This window comes from Ailuropoda melanoleuca, chromosome 4 (genome assembly GCF_002007445.2).
Source record: "Ailuropoda melanoleuca isolate Jingjing chromosome 4, ASM200744v2, whole genome shotgun sequence".
NCBI lineage: Eukaryota > Metazoa > Chordata > Mammalia > Carnivora > Ursidae > Ailuropoda > Ailuropoda melanoleuca.
In genome coordinates, this window is record NC_048221.1 from 6,618,582 (window position 1) to 6,635,431 (window position 16,850).

Here is a 16,850-nt window from a genome sequence, read left to right on the forward strand (position 1 = left end):
GGATTCAGGATGGTGCTTTCTTGACCCTAGGAGACCAGGTGTACATCATGCACATCTGGGTCTGTTCATCTCCATTTCAAATGCTTTGCAAATACAGACACACCATCCTTCTCTAATTGAATTTCAGTCTTCTTTTTTTAGGTATTAATGAAAGGATCTCTATCCAATGAATGACGTAAGTCTGATAACAATTTTAGTTGTGAAAATACAGTTTGTATATATTGATATAAGTAATACATTTTAAAATATAGCTGAGTTGTTGTAAAATGGGGAACTCTCAAAAGTTTTTCTTCTAAGAGTCACTGTTTCCTGAAGCTTAATCTTCCTTGTGTATATTTATAAGTAGATTCTAATTGATCCTGTGTGAAAATTTGTCTCTAGTCAATGAAGAAAAATCTGTTACTTCTTTTTATATATTTGTAACTATTTTTTCTAATTTTTTCACAATATTTTCAATGTACATATTTGTTCACTCTAGGGGACTGTGGGTTAAATTTATCTAAAGAACTCAGATGAATTAATAAGAAAAACATAAACAACTCAGCAGAAATACCACACAGATATATTTAAAAGAAAGGGAAGATGAAATTGAAATCATAAAAATCCTAGAAGAAAGCACAGGTAGTAATTTCTCTGACATCAGCCATGGCAACTTTGTCTAGATATGCCTCCTGTGGCAAGGGAAACAAATGAACCATTGAACATTATATCAAAAACTAATGATGTACTATACTTTGGCTAATTGAATTTAAATAAAAAAATAAATACAAGAAAAGCAAAACTGAACTATTGGGATTACATCAAAATGAAAAGTTTCTGCACAGCTAAGGAAACAATCAACAAAACAAAAAAACAACCTACTGAGAAGACATATATGATAAGGGGTTAGTATCCAAAATATACAAATAACTTACACAACTCAACCAGAAAAACAAATAATCCAATCAAAAAATGGGCAGAGGACATGAATAGACATTTCTCCAAAGAAGACATCCAGATGGCCAACAGACACATGAAAAGATGCTCAACATCACTATTCATCAGGAAAATGCAAATCAAAACCACAATGAGATGTCACCTCACACATGTCAGGATGACTGAATTCAAAAATGCAAGAAACAACAGGTGTTGGCAAGGATGTGGAGAAAAAGGAAGCTTCACATACTGTTGGTGGGAATGCAAGCTGGTGCATCCCCTGTGGAAAACAGTATGGAGAATAATCAAAGAATTAAAAATGGAATTACCATATGGTCCAGTAATTCTACTACTGGGTATTTACCCAAAGAATCCAAAAATACTCATTCAAAAAGATACATGCACTCCTATATTTATTACAGCATTATTTACAATAGCCAAATTATGGAAGCAACCCAAGTGTCCATTCATAGATGAATGGATAAAGAAGATGTGGTGTGTGTGTGTGTGTGTGTGTGTGTGTGTGTGTGTGTGTATATATATATAATAGAATATTTCTCAGCCATAAAAAACAATGAAACCTTCCCATTTGCAACAACATGACAAGATTTGTCAGAGAAAGACAAATACCATATGATTTCACCCACAGGTAGAATTTAAGAAACAAAACAAACCATCAAAGAAAAAGACAGACAGGGCACCTTGCTGAAGCGATTAAGCATCTGCCTTTGGCTCAGGTCATGATCCCAGAATCCTGGGATTGAGTCCCACATGCAGGGACTCTGCTCTCCCTCTCCCTCTACCCCTCCCCCCAACTCGTGCTCTCTCTCTCTTGCTTGCTCTCTGTCTCAAATAAATAAATAAAATCTTTTTTTTAAAAAAAGAAAGAAAAAGAGAGACCAAAAAAAAAAAAACCACTTAAATATAGAGAATAAAGTGGTGGTTGCCAGAAGGAAGGTGGGTGGAGGGATGGGTGAAATAGGTGAGGCGGATGAAGAGTACATTTATCATCGTGAGCACTGAATAATGTAGAGAATTGTTGAATCATTCTATTGTATACCTGAAACTAATATAACACTGTACATTAATTGTACTGGAATAAAAAAATTTTAATTAAAAAATTATAAATAACAAAAGAAAAGAAAGTTAATATGTGAAGATGTCCGGCCACATAACAGTAAGATACGCCAATTAATAAATTATTTTTACTCCCACCAGGTTATCAGTAACCTTGAAAGTACATTGATGATGGTATAGATTATCAGGACCTTCTGATGTGTGTAACTGACTCTCTTTATTTCCGCCAAGGGACATATATGAGAATATTCCAACAGGTTTATTCATAATAACAGAAAACTAGTTACAACAAAATTTCCATCAATATTGGACAGGATACGTACTTTGAAAAGTCACCATATATCATGTAAAAACACAGAGGATTGGAAATAAATTATTTACTGATATGCCCAACAATGTGATTAAATATCAAAGTACAATAATGAGAAAAACAATTAAGATGAAAATTCATGCATTAAACTTTTAACAAGTTTGAAAAGAGGCAAATTTATAAACTGAACAGGAACATATATCAGGGTGATAAGACAATGACATTTAATTCGATTGCCAGTTTCATAGGCCAAATATGATCAAATACTTGAAATTTCATAGAATTCAACCCAAAAGAAGACCTTCAAGGAAAATAAGTACACAAGTCAGAAGTGTTTGCACCTAAAATGGGGAGAGGGTGATGTGAGTGGCAGATCACATTGTTCTTTTGAACCCCTGGGTAAGTATAAATGTTCTTATTATGTGACTCTTCTTTCAAAGCTACAGGTAGATTTTATGCACTATTTAATATACACAACATTAAAAAGCAAAACTGAAGGAAGATCTGCCATCTTCCTAACTCTAAACACATTCTCCCATATTTTTTTTTGCTTTTTTTTTCTTTTTAAGATTTTATTTAGTTATTTGAGAGAGAGAGAGCACAAGTGGTGCGGGGGGGCGGGATGCAGAGGGAGAGGGAGAAGCAGGCTCCCGGCTGAACAGGGAGACCAACGCAGGGCTCTATCCCACAATCCTGGGATTTCCCACAACCTCCCGCAGAGGGAGAGGGAGAAGCTGACTTCCCACTGAGCAGGGAGCCCCATGTGGGGGGCTTGATCTCAGGACCCTGAGACATAACTTGAGCTGAAAGCAGAAACTTAACCAACTAAGCCACCCAGGCACCCTTCTTTCCCCCCTTTTTTTTAAATTAAAATGGGTCATGCTTTAAAAATAATCTCAAATATAGTTCTGAGTGTAAAAATGCATGCACAGGGGTGCCTGGGTGGCTCAGTTGGTTAAGCATCTGCCTTCGGCTCAGGTCAGGATCTCAGGGTCCTGAGATCAAGCCCCCCGCATGGGGCTCCCTGCTCAGTGGGAACTCAGCTTCTCCCTTGCCCTCTCCCTCTGCGGCTCCTCCCCCTTGTGCTCTCTCGCTTGCGCTCTCTCAAATAAAATCTTTAAAAAAAGTGCATGCACATCCCTCAAATGTCTCCCCAGAGGTTCAGTCAGTCGTTCTTGCTGGAGTCAGGGAAACCTCAGTATGAACAAAGGTCTCGGGTGATTTACCTCCGCAGCTGTTCTGTGGGCTTCAATAGAGGTGCCGTCTCACTAGAGACGCTTGCAGTGCCAGGCAGGGAGCTGTTTCTCAGCTGTGGTGCTGAAAATAAAACCATCACTCAACCTCCAATAACAACAAATTCTCCAGCAACTCCTTTGATTCTCCTGAGACCTCCACTGTTTAACCTTTTCCCAGAAGAGGTAATTCTAACTTATGGACCTTCTTTTCTGTGTTTATGGGGAAGAAAATGCTCCTAATCTCGACAATTTTCCTTTTCTCCACTCTTACACTCAATAACCCCTTGTCAAAAAAAAGAGGCATTTCTCCATAGAATAACTTTACTAATAAAGACACATTTAAAATATTTGCATTACAGCCTTAAGACTGCACCCAATCTCTATGACATTAATGATACAATTTATTTTATTCAATTATGTCTCTCCATCAGAGATATGTAAGAAACACAGCAGTAAAAGATGACTAAGGACAAAAATGAAAACTCAGATACATTCTTAGAAATAAACAAATGAGAAGGTTTCTAAGCAAATAAGATCAACCCCTGCCCTTTCTTTTTTTTTTTACTCAGACCAGAAAAGTCAAATTTTGAGGGTCCTCAAAAAGTTAAAATAGAACTACCCTATGATCCAGTAATCACACTACTGAGTGTTTACCCAAAATATACAAAAACACTAATTCAAAAGGATACATGCACCCTTATGTTTATTGCAGCATTATTTACAATAGCCAAATTATGGAAGCACTCCAAGTGTCCACTGAGAGATGAATGGATAAAGAAGATGTCATAAATATATGTATATATGTAAAATATTCCACTGTATATATATAATATTCATTATATATCTATATATTATATATAGAAATAAATATATTAAATGGAATATTATTCAGCCATAAAGAGAAATGAAATCTTGCCATTTGTAACAACATGAATGGAGCTAGAGGGTATAATGCTAAGTGAAATAAGTCAGTCAGAGAAAGACAAATACCACATGATTTAACTGATATGTGGAATTTAAGAAACAAAACAAAATTAGCAAAAGGGGAAAAAAGAGAAAAAGGAAAGCCAAGAAACAGACTCTTAACTTTAAATAAACTGATGGTTACCAGAGGGGAGGTGGGTGGGGGGATGGGTGAAATAGGTGATAGGGATTAAGGAGGGCACTTGTTATGAGCACTGGGTGTTGTATCAATTACTGAATCACTATATCATACACCCAAAACTAATATAACACTGCGTGTCACCTAACTGGAATTAAAATAAAAACTTAACAAAAATAATATAATATTCTTTATTGCTTGTGTCTATTAGAGTCAGGGTTACTTTCTTTTAGCAGAAACAAAAGTTTTTTCACAAATTAAGATAAATTGTTTGACCATCATTTCAAACTACTGAGATAATCAAATTATAACAATTTATAGATGATGAAACTAACTGTAGTAGATGTTGATAGTGCCTTGCACAGACACAGTTTACCAGCGACCACTTTTTTTTAAAAGATTTTGTTTATTTATTTGTCACAGAGAGAGAGAGAGCACAAGCAGGGCAAGCAGCAGAGGGAGGGGGAGAAGCACGCTCCCCACTCCCAGGTCCCCAGGACCCTGGGATCATGACCTGAGCCAAAGGCAGATGCTTAACCAACTGAGCCACCTAGGCATCCCCCAGTGACCACTCTTGAAAATTACCAAATTGGGTATGAAAGATCCATTCCTCCCATGTTTTAGTAGGCTTATTTTCGAGGTGCAATTCAAGTGGTGCAATCTATGGAACGGCAGAGTTATGTCTCTAAGACTACAGACTTATTTGGATCCTACCCATGATCCATCCAACTTCTTTACTTTTCTTCTTCCTTGAATATCCAAACAAAATCACTGTATACCCTGCCTCAGGTAAACCCCTATGGACCTGACCAAAGAAACTGAGTTTGATAAAGGAATTCATTTCAAAACATCACTGAGCTATTCAAAGAACAAATCAAGTTTCAACCCAAAATTAAGATGAACTTACCCATTAAGTTCTCCAGTCATTCTAGAAGAACTTGCTGATGGAAGAATCAGACATATTTCTGCCACTTTGACTCATTCTAGAAACCCCAGTCCATGCAGGTGACACAGTCACAGAAGAGAAGGTGTTCTATGTATGAGTTTCCTCAAGGCTCCCTTCATGTCCTTGTTCCTCAGGCTGTAGATGAAGGGGTTCATCATTTGAGGGACAACAGTGTACATCATTGAAAGCACTGCAGTGTTTCTGGAAGAGTTAGTAAGTGCAGAACTAATGTATACCCCAAAAGCTGTCCCATAGAACAAAGACACAACTGACAGGTGAGACCCACAGGTGGAAAAAGCTTTATACTTTCCACCTGCTGATGACATTCTCAAAACAGAGGACACTATCTGAGTGTAAGAGAAAATGATTCCACACAGAGGAATACCACCAAATACGCTAGTTGCAAAATATATCAGGATGTTATTGATGACGGTGTCAGAACACGCAAGCTTGATGACCTGAACCACTTCACAGAAGAAGAGAGGGATGTCAAGGTCTGTGCAGAAGGTCAGCTGCAACACCATCAGACTGTGCATCAGAGCATCCACAATGCTAATAAACAGGGAGAGAAGAATCAAGAGGCCACAGAGGTGGGAGTTCATGATGACTGTGTACCTCAGTGGATGACAAATGGCCACATAGCGGTCATAGGCCATTACTGAAAGGGTACAACTATCCATACTCGCAAAAACCAGGACAAAGCAGACCTGGGTGAGGCAGCCTGTGTAGGTGATGCTCTGATTCTGTGCTTGGATGTTCACCAGCATCTTCGGGATGGTGGTTGTGCTTAAACAGATGTCAGTGAAGGACAGGTTGGAGAGGAAGAAGTACATGGGGGTGTGGAGGTGGGAGTCGGAGCTGACAGCCAGAATGATGAGCAGGTTTCCCAGGACGGTGACCAGGTACATGGAGAGGAACAGGCTAAAGACGAGGGACTGCAGTTCTGGATTCTCTGTCACTTTCATGAGAAGAAATTCTAAAATGTCTGTTTCATTTCTGGGTTCCATATTGTTGATGAATCTGATGGAAATGATATGGTAACAAGACAATGAAATGTTGGCTCCTTGGCAAGCAGCAGGAGTATCACCAAGAACAAGCACTTCGTTGGGAAAGGAAAGAGTCAGATGGAGAGATGCCTTCTCTTTGCATATTATTTCGTTATTTTGAAAAAAGATTTAAAGTTAATAAAGCAGTGAGTCATGATTTGTTAATTCTGGACAGGGCTGAGGAATCATCATTTTTTTTAATTAGACTGTTCTTTAATTTGGTAACTTCATTAGGAGAAACGGGTAATGAGGCCGATGAGTCTATCTGCATCTTTACCCCCTTCTGCAGAGAACTCACAGCCTGCCAATAGACAACAGTAAGTTAAAAACCCAGAATTGTGGGGCTCCTGGGTGGCTCAGTCAGTTAAGCATCTGCCCTTGGCTCAGATCAAGCCCCACATTGGGCTCCCTTCTCCCTCTCCCTCTGCTCCTCCACAGGCTGTGTTCTCTCCCTCTCTCTCAAATAAATTTTTTTAAAATCTTTTTTGAAAACCAAGAATTGGAAGACACAGGGAAACTGCCCAGCCAACTCTCAGAAACCAGTAGAAGGATTAAGCAACTGTTATAACAACCCCCATATTTGCAAATGAGCATGTTCCTGTGAGAAGGAAAACAGTCTTTTTCCTTACAGAGAGAGAGAGTGGGAAACTGGCAGAATGATAACCATTTGGGGATTGGAGGAAAGGCACAAGGGAACATGTCAAGAAAACAGAATACAGGTGGGAGGCAAATGGATGTCTTGATTCTAATCATTTTATGCATGTACTCCTCACATTTTCTGCTGGATAAACTTGTAGTAAAATATATGCCCTCATTTCCAAATATTAACTAAGGGACATCAGGTTACCTAGGTGACATCACTGTGGAATGATACAGGACGTCTCTGCTAGATGTTGGATGATGGAGACTGGTGCTCCACCCGTAGGAAGAGGAAAGGGATGGAGTGAAGCATTAGCGTCCCGGGCGAGAGAGATCATCTTCAGGTCAAGGCACAGGTATGCTATTTCATTACTGGGTCAGGGCTGTTGAGCAACGCTGTCACAATTTGTAGTCTCTGTACCTCTGGAGGATAAATATCCAAAGGTCTTCATTAGCCAAACAATTATAGCATCATCCTGATCCCAGGGCAGTGCAAATTCTTTTAAGACTAAAGCAACAGAATTGAGGAATTCAAGATGGTTGATACCCTGATGTGATGAGTCCAGGTGTTCACCACTCATTTCTCCAACTGTTTCTGCTCACATCTTCTATTTCACATGCCCTCCTTTGGCATCTCGGATATCAGGAAGCCTGATGATAGTTGTAGGTTGAAATTATATATGTATTTCAGCCATAAGAAGGAATGAAATTCTGACAGGTGCTACCACATGGATGAAACCCTAAAAACTTATGCTCAGTAAAATGAGATGAGAAAGGACAGATATTGTAGAATTTTAGCTTAAGGTACCTAGAAGAGGCAAACTCATAAAGACAGGAAGTAGAATGTGGTTACCAGGGGAGGGAAGAAAGGACTGATTTTTTTTAGTGTGCTGGAATATACTAACAGCTGTGTCTGTGCTAATAAAACACGTTGCTATTGATACAGTGAGCAAGATCACGTCTGGAAATATTTCACCGGAAGTTTATCTCCCCTGCTTTTTTATTCTTGTTCTATTGAAAGAACAATTCTGAATTTTCATTGAATGAGTCACTTGTTTTGTGGATCATTTTTAAAGTGCTTGAATTTCTCAGTCTTTATCAATCATGCTTATTCTCTTAGGAAATGCTTGACTTTGTTGCACCTGAGTGGCTCAGTTAGTTAAGCCTCCAACTCTTGATTTCTGCTCAGGTCATGATCTTGGGGTCATGAGACTGAGCCCTGGTGGGCTTCCAGGCTCAGCGGGGAGTCTGCTTGAGATTCTCCCTCTCTCTCTTCCCCTCCCCCACTTGCATGCACAGTCACACACGCTCTCTCTCTTGCTCTAAAAATAAATAAATAAATAAATAAATCTTAAAAAAAAAGAAATGCTTAACTTCTCTGAGATAATAAAAACATTTTCTTATTTTGTCTTCTGAAATATTTAATCATTTTGATTCTTGTGTTTAATGCTTTGGTATATTGGAATGAATTCTTTTGAGTTTTTTTTATTGTGGTAAATATGTATAACATAACATTTACTATTTCAGCCACTTTAAGCGTACAATTCCATGGTATTATGAACATTCACAGTGTTGTATGACCATCACCACTGTCCATTTCCTGAATGTTTTTATCATCCCAAACAGAAATTCTGTACCTGTTAACTGATAACTTTTTCTCCAACCAGCTTTCAGAAGGAACTGAACACTTTGCCATAAAGCTGATTTCAGACTTCTGATTTTCAGACTGCAACAGAATACATTTGTGTTGTTTTAAGCAGCTAAGTTTGTACATGTTACAATGACAATAGGAAACTAATACAGAACACATATCTCAATTTGGGCTGATGATAACAATGCTTTCTGGATGTTTCCTTGGATATACTATGTTTGTGCTGCAATGAAACCCAAGGAGAGGCTGTCAGTTTTTGTTTCTGGGTCTGAAAGCCCTCTGCACTGGAGCCGGCATCAGTGACCACCAGGAGAATAGTCCAAATAGGCAAATACCACCACATGGCAGAGTGAAATGCAGCCCTGTAGTTCTGTGCCTGGACCTACCCAATCCCTGAAGTTTTTGTTAGGAAAGATGACTGTTTTTATCACTTGACCATATTGGAGTTGAGAATTTTGCCTTAGTACAGCTGCAGGCATGCATCCTCACTAACTGAGTTCAAGTATCTCAAATCTTCCCAAAATATAAAGGAATATAATCATGCCAATTTTATAGATGAGGAAACTGAGTTTAGAGGGTTGAAATACATTGTCAAAAGCCACATAGCTATGTTTTAGCGGAAGCAGGACTCAAACCCAGCTGGTCTGATTTCAAAATTCTTTTTTTTTTAAAGATTTTTTATTTATTGACAGAGACAGCCAGCGAGAGGGAACACAAGCAGGGGGAGTGGGAGAGGGAGAAGCAGGCTCCCAGCGGAGGAGCCTGATGCGGGGCTCGATCCCAGAACGCCGGGATCACGCCCTGAGCCGAAGGCAGATGCTTAATGACTGAGCCACCCAGGTGCCCCTGATTTCAAAATTCTCAACCTTAACCATTTGATCTCTGGTTTCACATATTCAAAGTTGGTCAGGCTATCTGGATCACACATTATTTCTCTCTGTCAAATTCCAGCAGTGTAAGCCCAAAGCAGCTGACACATTAATGGAAAGATGACATTCTAGAGATAAATTTCCTCAAAGCCCCCCTCATATCTTTGTTCCTCAGACTATAGATAAAGGGGTTCATCATGGGGGTGACCACAGTGTACATCACTGATACTACTGCACTCTTCCTGGAGGACTGTGTAGCTGAAGAACTAAGGTACACCCCAAAACCTGTCCCATAGAACAAGGAAACAACTATTAAGTGTGACCCACAGATGGAACATGCCTTATACTTTCCACCAGCTGATGGGATTTTCAGGACAGAGGAGACAATTCGAGTGTAAGAGATAATTATCCCAGAGAGAGGAATAACACCGAACAGACTGGTCACTAAATACACAAGGATGCTATTGATGAGGATATTGGAACAGGCAAGCTTGAGAATATGAGCTAATTCACAGAAAAAGTGGGGGATTTCCAGGTCTGTGCAGAAGGAAAGCCGCAGTGCCATCAAAGTGTGGAGAAGGGCATCCAGAGCACTAATAAGAAAGGACAGCAGAACCAGCAGCCTACAGAGTTTCGGGTTCATGATGATATTGTACCTCAGTGGGTGACAGATGGCCACAAATCGATCAAAGGCCATCATGACCAGAATTCCATTTTCCAATCCAGCGAAAGTCAGGACAAAGCAGATTTGTGTGAGGCAGGCTGTGTAACTGATGGATTTGCTCTGTGTCCGGACGTTCACCAGCATCTTTGGGATCGTTGTGGTGGTGAGACAGATGTCAACACAAGACAGATTGGAGAGGAAGAAGTACATGGGGGTGTGGAGGTGGGGGTCATACATAACGGCCAGGATGATGAGCAGGTTCCCCAGCACAGAGACCAGGAACATGGACAGGAACAGGCAGAATAGGACGGGCTGCAGATCTGGGTCCTCTGACAGTCCCGGAGGAGGAATTCTATGGCATCTGAGAGGTTTCCTGGTTTCATGTTGCTGAGGGGTCTGATAGGAAAGATGGAGATGACACGAAAACAAAACTTAAGAGAAACTTTCTTAAACATGCCTATCTTTTCTCCTGCTTCACTCTCTCCCCTCTTTACCCCTCCTTTTCTTGCTTTGTGTTCCCCTCAAACACTCCTCCCCATACCATCCGGTTCCAAGTTGTTATTTTCTATCAATCCTTTGTCAAGTAGGGGGATTTAATAAGAGGAATGGAACGTTGCCCTTTTAAGATGCCTGCAAGCAGGGGCACCTGGGTGGCTCAGTCAGTTAAGCATCTGCCCTCGGCTCAGGTCATGATTCTGGAGTCCTAGGATCGAGCCCTAAGTTGGGCTCCCTGCTCGGTGGGGAGTCTGCTTCTCCCTCCCCTCTGCTCCTCCCCCTGCTCATGCTCTCACTCTCAAATAAATAAAATCTTTAAAAAAAAAAAAAGATGCCTGCAAGCAAATAATTCTAGAATAAAATTATTGAGGCTGCATTCTAGAATACAGTTTGAGAAAATACAGCCTATGGGCAAGATCCAGTAAATAAAGGCTTATTAGAACATAGCCATTCATTTGTATGTTGTCCATGGCAGCCTGTAAGCTACATCTGGGTTGAGTACTTGTAAGAAGCCACACGGCCCACAAAATCTAAAATATTTACCATCTGGCTCCTTACTAAGAGAGTCTGCCTACCTCTAGTCTGGAAGCCTGATCAAGATGTAGGTTCAATTTTTGGCAAACGCTTTTAAATATTTTCATGAGGAAGCACATACTCTCTTGCTTCTTGTAAAAATTATCATCTTGATCCATTAATTCACTGGGAGGTACAAAATGCTGACACATTCTAGTTCTTTCATTTATGGGCTAAAAAACCTCAATAAAGAGGAACTTTCCCTCATTATAAAAGTGGTCACCTGAAGGTTGCATTCTTGTAAGGCAGGTCACATCTTGATTCCTGTACTCATCACTTGTTAAAATAATGAAACGGCTTTCAGCATGATACACAATGTGCCATCTTTGGCCAGTCATGACTTTCTCAACCTGCCTCCTGAGCCCTTCTGAAACAAAGCTCACATTTTCAGGTTTCCCTTAACTTTGGCATGAAAATTGGTCTATACTCATCAGTGCCTGGGTCTTCAGCCTCCCATGCCTGTGTTCCCACGTGGTGTGTATTGGCTAACATAAAAACAGAGCACATCTGCAGGACCTGAAGTCAAGCTTAGAAAATGCTGCCGGCTCAGAGAGAGGCTTGTATGAATCTGTCATGAGTTAGACACGTGTGCATACGTGCATATGATTAACAGACACTGGGCACAGGGGTTCTGCTCCACAGTCACTCAGGAACCCAGAGTGATGGGGACCCCACAGTCTTGCAGTTGTATTATTTGGAACATGCGGCCTTGCTAGTCATGATTGTGGTAGATTTAAAATGTGTTTGCAAATTCCGTGATTTTTTCTCTTAAGGACAGAGAAACATAAATAGGCCAGGAAAATATGTTGCTGCAATTTTCTCTCCATTATTTGAAGGCTTAATATCCCTCTCTGAAGCTAGAGTGAACCACTTCTTTTCCACAACAGAATAGTGGGGGGAAAGAATGACATATAAGGGGTCTTAATTGAATAAAATTTTTTAAGTGGGTCATCCTCATAATCCTAGAAAAGTATCTCTTAATTAGCTAACCCTGATATTGAACCACTGAACACTTGAGCCCCCAGAAAGGCTGGTGGAGAGAAAGAAGGAAATAGAAGCAAATACACCCAGGAATGTGGGGGTAGCTCAGTCCGTTCAGCATCTAACTTTGGCTGGGGTCATGATCTCAGGGTCCTGGGATTGAGCCCCACATCAGGCTCCCTGCAGGGAGCCTGCTTCTCCCTCTCCCCTTGTCCCCCCTCATGCTTTCTCTCAAATAAATGAATAAAATCTTTAAAAAAGAAGCAAATACACCTGGATGATTACACTTTCAGGGTAATGTGGGGACTTACAGTAATAAATGCAAGGTGTTCGACATGCACATGCAAATGCTAACACTTCAGTGTGTTTTATCCAATTATCTCTGTTTGGGAGAAAAAAATGACACTCAATTTTAGAAGTTCTTTACCTCTTCCTCACTGGTATTTTCTAAAATAAACACACCTCTTTTCCACTTAACACTCTTTAACCACAAAATGATGAGGTAAAAAAGAAGAAAAGATAAAAGGATAAAAGAATAAAAGAAAACAAGAAAGGGGGTGGATAATTAATTCCAAAAATATTCATATGTTAATGGAAGTCATTACAGTCAAGCTCTGTGCTTAGATTAAGAGTCTGGATAGATGTATTTATCGTTTTACTTACTTCCTTAATACATACCCCGTAATGTCTTTCTCTCTCATCATTTTTCCTTTCTTACCACAGTTGCTAAAAGTGAAAATTAGCCTCTTTATCCAGTAGCATAGGTCCCTCCTATTTTTGTCTTAACACATGTCTTTCATTTATATCATAGATAATATAAAAATGTTGTCTTAAAAGTTCTCATCACAAGAAAAAAATGTGTGACCATGGTGGCGATGGGTGTTACTGAAACTTATTCTGGTAATCATTTTGCAATATTCACATGTATCAAGCAATTATGTCGTACACCTAAAACTATTGCAATGTTGTATCTCAATTAAAAGAAAGAAAATGTTAAGAGTAAGCCATAGATCAGACCCTCCTTCCTATTATTCCTGGTTCAGCCACCTCAGCCCTTGGTTCCGGGGGGAGTCCCATGTGGACAAGCTCAGGACAAGCTTTAAGCCTCTCGTATCCCATTTGGCTTATCCAGATTCTTGAGAAATTGATCATGATGCCCCCAAAAGTGGCAATAGGGGGTAATCAGAGGGGGGAATGAAGCATGAGAGACTATGGACTCTGAGAAACAAACTGAGGGCTTCAGAGGGGAGGGGGGTTGGGGAATGGGATAGGCTGGTGATGGGTAGTAAGGAGGGCACGTATTGCATGGTGCACTGGGTGTTATACGCAACTAATGAATCATCGAACTTTACATCAGAAACCAGGGATGTACTGTACGGTGACTAACATAATATAATAAAAAAACATTAAAATAAAAAAAGTGGCAATAGGGGATTGGCATGGGCTGGTAGTGTCTAACCATCAGTTTACCATTCTCATGAAGTAATGAACTGAAGGAATTTCTTTAAGATTTTATTTGTCAGTGAGCGAGCAAGCACAAGCAAGGGGACCAGCAGGCAGAGGGAGAAGCAGGCTCCCTGCCAAGCAAGGAACCCGATGTGGGACTTGATCCCAGGACCCTGGGATCACGACCTGAGCCAAAGGCAGAGGCTTGACTGAGGCACCCAGGCATTCCTGAATTGAAGGAATTTCTGTAACAGTATCTCAAATATATGACAGAATCAAGATGTATGCAATGAGCCCACCTAATGTGAACCCTTTGCTTCACAAATTGAGGACCTGAGTGGAGTTGACTTTTTTCCTGAAGACAAGCATCATAAAAACCATCTCAGGGATAAGGCCTGAACACAGACACTCCTTGGTTTAATCATTAATCTTCCAATTGTAACACGGATCTGTGACATTAGAAGGTCCCTGAATCTCTCTGAGCAGATTCAATTTTCTCATTTTTATAATGGGGAACTACTATAAAAAACATACAAAGATATTGCAGAGATGAAAAGCACCAAGTATAGTGGGGCCTTGCAATGACTTTTCCTATCACTTTTGGTTTTAGCTGTGGACAAGTCCTAATGTCCGGAAGGGAAACAGAGTGAGACAGAGTGAAAGAGGCAAGGAGGGAAGGCACCCCAAGAGTATGATCTCAGGGCTGAAAGGGATGTACTCAAAACCCCAGTGGGAGCCCTCAGTATAACGAAATAGAGAAATGAAATAAATATCATCAGTATGGAAATACATAGTTATGGCATACTCGTGGTACACCATTTTAGTATTTTATACTATTATATCAACCTTAATTTTTAATGTTGTTTTAAATATGCAAATTAAATATTTACATTACTTCTCACTGTTTAAAATTAGACCAAAAATTACTGAAGGAGGAAAGCAATTTATATGACAGCTATAGCATGATGAAGTTTATGTCATCATAAATACTCCTTAAAATAATTATTTCATGTTTCTTATGTTCAATTTAAGTATCCCAACAAGTACAAAGTGACAATGAAGGGCTTAAACCCACCAGACAGCATGACAAATTTGATACTGCGCCAAGCTTGCCCCAGTTTTATTAATAAAACAATGCATATCTCCTTGAAGCCCCAGCATATTTGTACACAATCTCAATAGTGACCATCCCTCTCTGAGGGTAAGCATGACATTGAATTTTGCATGTTACCATTCCCCTAGAATGTTTCACATGAATAATAACGCAGCCCATAAACATTCTGTTTATGGGTTACATTATGTTACATGCTCGCATTTATTATACATAGTGTATTATTCAAATCAGCAACTTTTTTGGGCTTTACATTGTCTTGTCTATATTTATCAAGACTGACACAAGAAGATCTGGTTTATTAGTTTTAACATACATTCTCGTATTAATGGGCACTTGGATTAATTACAGTTTTTTCTATAGTAGATTTACCAGACATGTTCACATGTACTAGTAGTGTTAAACTATCCATGACAAATACCAATTCCAGAGTGGTAACCTCTGGGAGGGGAGGAGGGGAAGAGAGGATTTCTCCATGATTTTTAAATATATATCATGATATGTAATTATCCCTGTCTGAAGGCAAAGAAAGGCCTTTCTCTGTGGGATTTGGATCTGATACTTAGTTTAAAATATAATATGTATCGGGGCACCTGGGCGGCATAGCGGTTGAGCGTCTGCCTTCGGCTCAGGGCGTGATCCCGGCGTTATGGGATCGAGCCCCACATCAGGCTCTTCCGCTATGAGCCTGCTTCTTCCTCTCCCACTCCCCCTGCTTGTGTTCCCTCTCTTGCTGGCTGTCTCTATCTCTGTCAAATAAATAAATAAAATCTTTAAAAATATATATATATAATATGTATCATGTATACGTATAATTACTTTTTTAAAAAAATGTCTGAAGCTAATACGGCCAAAAAGGCAGCATTAATTCTGGAAAGTAGTTGCATAGCTATTTATTTTACTGCTCACTGTGCTGTTCTGATTGTTTAAAATACTCTGTATTTTCTTTGGGGGTTTTCAGAGAAAGACTGGCAAGGTAGACTAAGGGGGCTCAACCTCCTCTCTCAAGGTCCTGAGAGTAAGAGGTTGGGTCAAGACTTGAGTTCTCTGAGGACAAAAGCTGGAACCAGATATGGGAAAATGGAGAAGCCAAACTCACCCATCCTAGTCCCATTCACAGCCCCCAAAAATGAGGGGAACCAGAGAACTGTAGAATCATCTGTCCAATTTTTTTTTTTAGGATTTTATTTGACACACAGAGAGAGAGAGAGTGAGCACGCACCAGCAGAAGGAGCAGCAAAGGGAGAAGTGGGTTCCCCACCGAGCAGGGAGGCCCATGCAGGACTGGATCCCAGGACCATGACCTGAGCTAAAGGCAGACGCTTAACTGAGCCACCCAGGTGCCCCTATGTGTCCAATTTCTGAAGGGGCTAATTCATGTTTGGTAGGGACTCCCTGGAATTTAAAAGGCAGAGTAAGAGCAGGAAATGAAAGCTGATGGCAAATTCAATGTAACTTAATCCTACGGAACGTTCTCTTACCTCTTGGATGTCTTCCAGATAGGCTGATTTAAAAAAAAAATCTTTCAATTTCTCACGGCATTTAGTAGGGCACATGAGATTGCCTTGAAGTCACCAATAAGTAATTCACCTTTCCTCTAGATATTGAAGGGTAGAGATGGGGAATCTGTTCCCAAAAAGGGCAGAGGAACCAAGTAAGGCAATTGGGCTCCAGGGCAAGAGGGATCATCTCAGGAGACTCAACTGTGTTTCCTGACATGAGCAGGGCTTTGAGAGGAGTGGTCACAGGTAGACCCTATAATCTCTGTGGCCCTGGGAGCTCAATTTCCA

At 40.1% G+C, this 16,850-nt stretch overlaps 2 protein-coding genes across 2 annotated transcripts; both read right to left on the bottom strand.

Annotated features, from left to right (window-relative positions):
* Window positions 1-5,653: 5,653 nt before the first annotated feature.
* Window positions 5,654-6,628, bottom strand: LOC100470951 (olfactory receptor 7G1-like). The gene has a single exon (XM_034657224.1). The coding sequence runs from the start codon at window positions 6,590-6,592 to the stop codon at window positions 5,654-5,656; it is 939 nt and encodes a 312-aa protein (XP_034513115.1). The 5' UTR covers window positions 6,593-6,628.
* A 3,271-nt stretch (window positions 6,629-9,899) lies between these two features.
* On the bottom strand, window positions 9,900-10,837 carry LOC100464585 (olfactory receptor 7G3-like). The gene is given in 2 exon segments (XM_011228336.2): window positions 9,900-10,795; window positions 10,798-10,837. Coding segments are annotated over 2 exon segments (936 nt in total).
* Between the last annotated feature and the right edge of the window lie 6,013 nt (window positions 10,838-16,850).